A 7,525-nucleotide genomic window follows, 5' to 3' on the forward strand; every position below is an offset into this window, starting at 1 on the left:
AAAAAAAAATTAAATAATTTGAGCTCTATCCTAATTATTTTTTTTCAAGATGCCATCTTTTTCCTCACTCTATGAAATAACCTTACTCTATGAAATAACGAAGGATATTCGTCGTGAAGAATCTATAATTGAAACTTGGATATTACACGGAATAATGGAAACTAATAGTTTTTGGAGTTTTGGACCACTTGAATCTTAATTTGTATGCGAATCACATCTAAGGAATAGAGGGTAATGAAGAGTGAAGAATAGTAATTGTGTGTTTATTCACAAAATAATCTTCTTATTTATAGGAGAGAGAGTATAGTATGACGAAATTATATTTTTGACCCTGCTTTAAAAGGTGTTGTATAGGGTATTCTTGGTATTTTACATGTATGAATCTGTCGTTCGGCTGTTTTCTGGCTCGGTCTGTTGAGATGGATTGGCTTCGAGTTAGTAGGATCGGTTCAGTCGACTAAGCTTAGTCGGCGTTGCCGGTCAGTTGATCTAGTATGATTGTAGACTATTGATAATAGATGGAGAGGCTTTTGGTTGTTCCTGGCATGATTGAAGATGATGAGAGATTGAGTCTTCTCTCAGTCTGGTTTTCTCATGGTGGTTGACTCAAACAAAGAGTCTCTTTATCTCATTTCTGATATAACGTCTTTTTGTCCTCCTCATGATTTAGTCAGTTTTGGTCTTGCTAGCTTTGGCTCGGACGACTGCATTCGGTCGGGTAAGTTGGTCATTTGTGCTTCAATCGGTGAGCACTCTCTTAGCATACTCATCTTTTTTGAACCATTAGATCTCCCCAGAATCAGCACTGATATATTTTATTTGTTTATTATTTTCGTTTTTTTTTATTAAATAATGAATAGAAAACTTCTTAAACTCGTAAGCAAGTGGCTTTAGCTTTACGCACTCCCAAAGAACACGGTGCTCATTTATTAGACAATTAACCAACCATCATTTTCACTTTGCTAACCCTAAGCATCTATGTGAGAATTTAAGTTGTATGATTAGCATAAAGTACGAGAGATTAATGGGAAACTTTATAAGTAAAACCGTATCAGAATAATGCTCCACTAAATAGCTGATGGAGCCGGGCATTAACTAGCTACTTTACCATGTAAAACAGGCTTAAGTATACAAACACCCTTCAAAAAGAAAAAAACGAAGAGTGCATTGAGTGAAGCAATGTGATGCATCATATAAACTTTTGATGCTCAATTTTTGGATCTCATGAACTCCTTTTTTATCAAAAGAATAATCAAGTTCATCTATTGCCTTCAAATTTTTGATATTCCTTACCTTTTTTGTTTGATGTTTACTAAAGATGAAGTCTAATAAACATTCATTAGTCATTAATATTCAATTATTATTTTCTCAATCACTTAGAGCCAGTTTGGGGCAACTTTAGCAGTTTTAAGAAGTAGTTGTGAAACTGCTGCAGAAGAAACTGTTATTTAAAAAACTGCGGCGTCTATTTAAAATTTAGTTTAATTTAAAAAAGTCTAACCGTAACTTTCTGACAGACACCACACTATAAAATGTTAGGTTGAAAAAAATAATTTATATCCCTTAACCTTTCTTTAAGCAGCAATAAAACAATTCCCAAATAAAATTACAGTGAAAATCTGAAAATGAAAACTGCCAGAAAGCTACCCTAACCGATCCTTAATCTCTCCTCCCATCAAGCAAATGATCATATTGATAATTAATTATCGTTAGATTTTAGAATGCATTTATATGCTCCCCATCAATCAGTGTGCAATATGTGCCAACAATCAGCATTTAATGGTCATCGATGATTATTGTCCATTGCTCATTTTCTTATTAGTTTGCTCTATTACTCATCCCAAAAATGACCAAACAAAGCACCTATCATTACCTCAAAATTTATCTATTATCTCATGCTTGTTTTATCAGTCACTTCATCACCATGCTGATCAGAGTTGTTACAAAAATATGTTCAGTGATCAGAGTTGTTACAAAAATATGTTCAGCAATATCTTTGAAGCGTGTTGGAAAATTCGCGGCGGTAGAGTAATGAATTATAGTCTGCGTTGCATGAGTATTCAACACACAATCAGATAAAAAGGGAAACAATTTGTGATGACACCAGAAATTTTTACGTGAAAAATCCGTAAAGGAAAAAAACCATGGGCCTAACCTAGTTACAAAAATCCACTATATGTTGATGATTACAGAGACCCCTTGTCTCACAAACGGGAAATGATTACTAGCTTTCCAAGTTACAACGTCAACTAACGGCGTTCAGTATGTGGTTGACGGTGGTCGACGGTAGTCGACGACAATCGATGATGGTCGGTGGTGGTCGAAAGAGGTCAGCGGTAGTCTACAACAGTCGATGACGGTCGTCGGTGGTCGACGGAGGTCAGTGGTGATCGGCAGTGGTCGCCGACGGTCGGTGGTGGTCGACGGAGGTAGACGGTGACAGAGATGATATTGGAGTTAAGCTCTTTCTCCAAGCTTCAAGTTCTTTCTCAAGCCTCCCCTCTCATGTGAGGGTTGAGACTCTATTTATAGTGTTCTGGGTGCAATTAATGCAAGATTATGAACTATTTTGCTCGGATGATCCAGAGAGCTTTCCTCGATTGGACGGCGTTTGATAAACATTTGAGTGCCTTAAAGATGTCAAAATTTGGTAATCTTGGGCTTGTTGGATTCGCCTTGTCGAGACGCTCAATTTGAGTATGAACTCACTGAATTCGACATTCGTTTGATATTTCAAATGTGTCCATAAATCTTCCAAAAGTGATTTACTCACTTGCTCTTGGGTTTGATTTGACTCGGATTGAACTAACTTTGATATCATTAGGTCTGTTTTATCGAGTCAGTTAGTTTGACTATAAGTTTGCTGAAATCGGAGCTCTAGATGACTTTTAATTGAAGTTTGAATGTTTCTTGCTCAAAATGTTGCCTTGAGATTCATGTCATGCCTCGAGATTCGTGTCGGATGATGAAAATTTGTTTGTGTATCGTTGCCCCCCTATTTTTGGGAGAGTCCAATTTAGTCGGCCGAAAATATTGATACTAAAGATTTTTCATTTTTATGAGGCATATATTTTTTTATTATAGTTTATTAAGTTTCTATTTAGATTAGAGCAAATTACAACCAAACATGATAATGTAATTTAGCATAGCTCAGTTAGTGAGTTCATTTTCTCTCGACAGGGTTCGAATCTTGAGCAAATTATTAAAATTCTAATTTTTTTTTAAACAGGCCGTGCTTTCGGGCCAGCAGGCCGGCCAGACCGAAATTAAAGAGAAAACAAAAAATTAGAGAGAAGTGAACTTAAAAAACAAAAATTAAAGACAGTTTTATATTTATATTTTTTATTGCAGAAATAGTTTTTTATTTTATTTAAGAAAAAAAAAATTAAAATAAAGAGCTGTTTTTTTTTTTTTTAATGAAGAGTTGTTTTCTTTTTTTTTAATGACTATAATAAATTTTATCATAAATATGGGGAGTTTTTTAGCCTATAAATAGGCCAATGAGAGGAGAAACTTTGTGGAGTTCTCATCCCTGCCTAGCAGGTGATTTGAGATTTCCCAAAAGAAGAAAGTTGTCCCTGACCTGCGTAGCAAACAAGCAACGAGATCTTATTTCTCGTTGCTCGTTGCGGCAAAACGTTACGATGAAGTGTTGCGGCGAAATGTTGCGGCTAAGAGTTGTGAAGAAGGGTTGCGACAAAACGTTGCGGCGAAGAGTTACGGTAAGATATTGCGGCGAAGAGTTGCGGCAAAACGTTGCGGCGGAGCGTCATGGCAGGGTATCACGACAACGCTTTGTCGCGGGGCGTCGTGGCGACACGTCGCGTTGTGGAGGAGCGTCACATATTCCGAAGGAGATTTTCGTGCCGCTCTTGTACGTTCTGAAAGTGATGAAGAAATGATGTAGTTTTCTCGCCTCGCCATGAGGGGGAATTTTCATCCTTATGTGGTGGCGATATCTGGAGACCCCTTGATGATGATAAAAAATACTGAAATTTTAGGAAGGCAATTTCGACTCTAATTGAAGATGAACTGATTCGTTGTAGCCCTTGTACATGTATATGTTGATATTTGTAGCCTTTTTAATCATATGATGTGACAATTGTAGATCATAACGATGTATTTTTTTGTTGCTTCCACGATTGTTGTGGCTTCTTAATTGTGCAAAATTCTTCTGAGGCTCATAACCTTCTGAGGAATTTACATGCACTTGTGTCTTCTAGGGTTTGTAGCCGTCTGAGGTCTTTGATGTATCAGTGCCTTCTGAGGCTTGTAGTCTTCTAAGGTCTTTGAGTATACATGTGTCTTCTGAGACTTGTAGCATTCTTAGGGCTTTAAGTATACATGTGCCTTCTGAGGCTTGTAGCCTTCTAAGGTCTTTGATGTACGTGTCTCTTCTGAGCCTTCTGAGGTCTTTGAGTGTACCTGTCTCTGAGGCATGTAGCCTTCTGAGGTCTTAGATGTACATGTGTCTTCTGAGGCTTGTAGCCCTCTGAGGTCTTTGAGTGTACCTGTGCCTTCTAAGACTTGTAACCTTCTGAGGACTTTGAGTTGAGACCCTATCAACCACTTGCTCTCATAAAGTCTTTCTAGTGATGACCCTGTCAACTACTAACTTCTCATCGAGACTTACCTCTTGAGCTTATCTTCCAGGGGCATGGTAGCTTCTCATTGAGTCTTGCCACTTAGGCTTGACTTTTAGGAGTACCGTATCTTCTGGTCGAGTCTTGCCTCTTGGGCTTGACTTTTAGGGCCATTGTAGGTTCCCATCCTCAAGGGGGCTTTCTGCACAAAAATCTTTCATGAGAAAATAAGAAAATTTCAATGAAATGACATTTTAAAGCAACATGAAAATTTTGCTAAAATAAAATTAAGAGTTTATAAGCCAGTCTTTTACTCAGATAATATGAGTTGGAGTTATACTTCTCATTCGATAACTCCAACGATTCTCTTCTGGTTCCCCTCACATTGTTCTTGTAAGTAGCGACTCAGTGACCTTGCCGTATTAGACATTCATTTTTTTTCTTTAATTGAAAACATCTTTCTTTTGAATGTCGGTGAAAATGTCAATATTAAGATTGATCTCCACCATTTGAATTTCTTAACGGCTTTGGCCACTTGACAGTCTCTTCATCCTTGATTATTATTAAGATATTAACACACGACATGTTGAGTGACGTGTATTCTTTTTCTGATCGTTGCTCACGATTCCCCTGTGGTCTAAACGTTTTTCGCTGTGAGATTTGATTGGTATCCCCGACATTATTTTTGTGCTTGCCCCCCAATCACTCAAATTGTTCTTTGTGAGCAATGATGGCCTCATATGCAAAGATTCATGCCTCAACACAGTGAAAAAGGTCACCATAAGAATGAACTGTCTCCCGTATCGATGATGAGTAGAATGGTTCTGGGTGGAGCCCCCCAAGGAAGACTCCTCTTAGTAAGGAAGACTCCTCTTAGTAACTCTGGACCTTCTCCCGAAATTTGTCAGGCTTCAGTAGAAAACCTGTGGAAGTAGTCCTTCAGTGATTCTTCATCGCTTGACGAATTCCCGAGAGATGGGATGAATCCTTGATGATTCTTCGATTTGCGATGAACTGCTCCGCGAACAGTCTGACAAGCTTGTTAAAGGTGTTTACAGTGCCCCCTGACAGAGAGTAGAACCAGGTTCGAGCTTGTTCTTTAAGAGTAGCCGGGAACACTTGACACGAATGCGCATCAGAGGAACACTGAATGTGCATGATGGTTCGATAATGATCAATATGCTCATAGGGGTCGGTTATCCCTTCATATGTATCGATGTTCGAAAGCTTAAAGCCTGTCAGGATGGGGTGTTGGAGGACTGCATCCGCTAAGGGAGATGATTCATGGATGTTACAGTGAGTGTAGAACTGATCCTTTTTTTCTAGGGGAAATTTTCCAGGACGAGGCATCGTAGTTCATTACGAATGACATCATCTGGAATGGCAGGAAGATGTGGCGATGTCAGATGAGCTGCACGAGATGGATGGGTGGAGCTTGCGGTATCTAGGAGTTCAGCATCACGAGCTGATAGGGGATGTGTTCCTTCTTGAGGAGGCGGGCCTGAACGAGTTCCTCAGAGCGGTATCTTTCTCGTACGTCGCGGAGTTAATGATAAACAAATTTTATCCAATGGTGTAGGCAGCGACTGTTGAGCCCCGCGTAGGAAATGCAAGATCTCTAGTTGAAACTCCTCCATTCTACACATTCGATCTTCTATTGAAGGACCTGAAACACCTTCGTTGGCGGGATATCATCTTCCAGGGCGATGACTTCCAGGGTGGGAAGATGAAGAAGCATGCCACCCTTGACTTCTTGACTGTTCTTGGAACAATGGGTGTTTGAGTGGGATGCTCCGTTATCAAAAAAATTGTCTAGTGGTCATGTAGAAAACCACGTAAGCACTTTAGTTGTGGGATTGAAACGTTCCCACAAATAGCGTCAAACTAATATGTGCTAAAAAATTCGCGGCGGTAGAGTAGTGAATTATCGTCTTAACGTTGCATGAGTATTCAACACATGCTCAGATAAAAAGGGAAACAATCTATGATGACACCAGAATTTTTTACGTGGAAAACCCGTAAAGGGAAAAAACCACGGGGTATGACCCAATTGCAAAAATCCATTATAGGTTGATGATTACAGAGACCACTTGTCCCACAAACGAGAAAGGGATACTAGATTTCTAAGTTACAACGTCGAGTGATGGGCTTTCAGTCGGTGGTCGACGGTGATCGACGGTAGTCGACGACAATCGATGACGATCGTCATGCCTTTCGGTGGTGGTCGACGGAGGTCCACGATGGTCGACGACAGTCGATGATGGTCAGCGGTGGTCAAGGGAGGTCAGTGGTGATCGACGATGGTCAACGGTGGCCGACGGTGGTCAACAGAGGTCGGCGACCAAAGGTGGTCGCCGACGGCCGGTCGGTGGTGGTCGACGGAGGTAGACGATGATAATGATGATATTGGAGTTAAGCTCATTCTCAAAGCTTCAAGTTCTCTCTCAAGCCACCCCCTCTCATGTGAGGGTTGGTGTTATATTTATAGTGTTATGGGTGTAATTAATGCAGGAATATAAACTATTTTGATCGGACGGTCCCGAGAGCTTCCCTCGATTGTTTGATGGACATTTGAGTGTCTTAATGATGTCGGAATTGGGCAATCATGGGCTCGTTGGATTTGCCTTGTCGAGACGCTTGATTCGAGTATGAACTCGCTGAATTCGACATTTGTTTGATCTTTCAAATGTGTTCGGAAATCTTCCAAAAATGATTTAGTCATTTAATCTTGGCTTGATTTGATTCGGATTATACTAACTTTGATATCATTATGTCTGTTTTATCGAGTCGGTCAGTTTGACTATAAGTTTGCTGAAATCGGAGCACTAGATGACTTTTAATTGAAGTTTGAATATTTCTTACTTAAAAGGTTGCCTTGAGATTCGTGTTGGATGATGAAAATTTGTTGTTGGCGTATCAATATTTTTCCTTGTGGTTTGTCG

At 39.6% G+C, this 7,525-nt stretch overlaps 1 protein-coding gene across 1 annotated transcript in view; it reads left to right on the forward strand.

Moving 5' to 3' along the window:
• Positions 1-3,902, forward strand: part of LOC110022569 — a 5,475-nt gene extending 1,573 nt beyond the window's left edge. The window contains exon 2 of the mRNA XM_020721580.1: positions 3,497-3,902. Within this exon, the coding sequence (XP_020577239.1) occupies positions 3,497-3,902 (406 nt within the window). The remainder of the gene's footprint in view (positions 1-3,496) is intronic.
• Positions 3,903-7,525: the final 3,623 nt, after the last annotated feature.

The sequence above is a fragment of the Phalaenopsis equestris genome, unplaced genomic scaffold (genome assembly GCF_001263595.1).
Source record: "Phalaenopsis equestris unplaced genomic scaffold, ASM126359v1 Scaffold000197, whole genome shotgun sequence".
Lineage (NCBI taxonomy): Eukaryota > Viridiplantae > Streptophyta > Magnoliopsida > Asparagales > Orchidaceae > Phalaenopsis > Phalaenopsis equestris.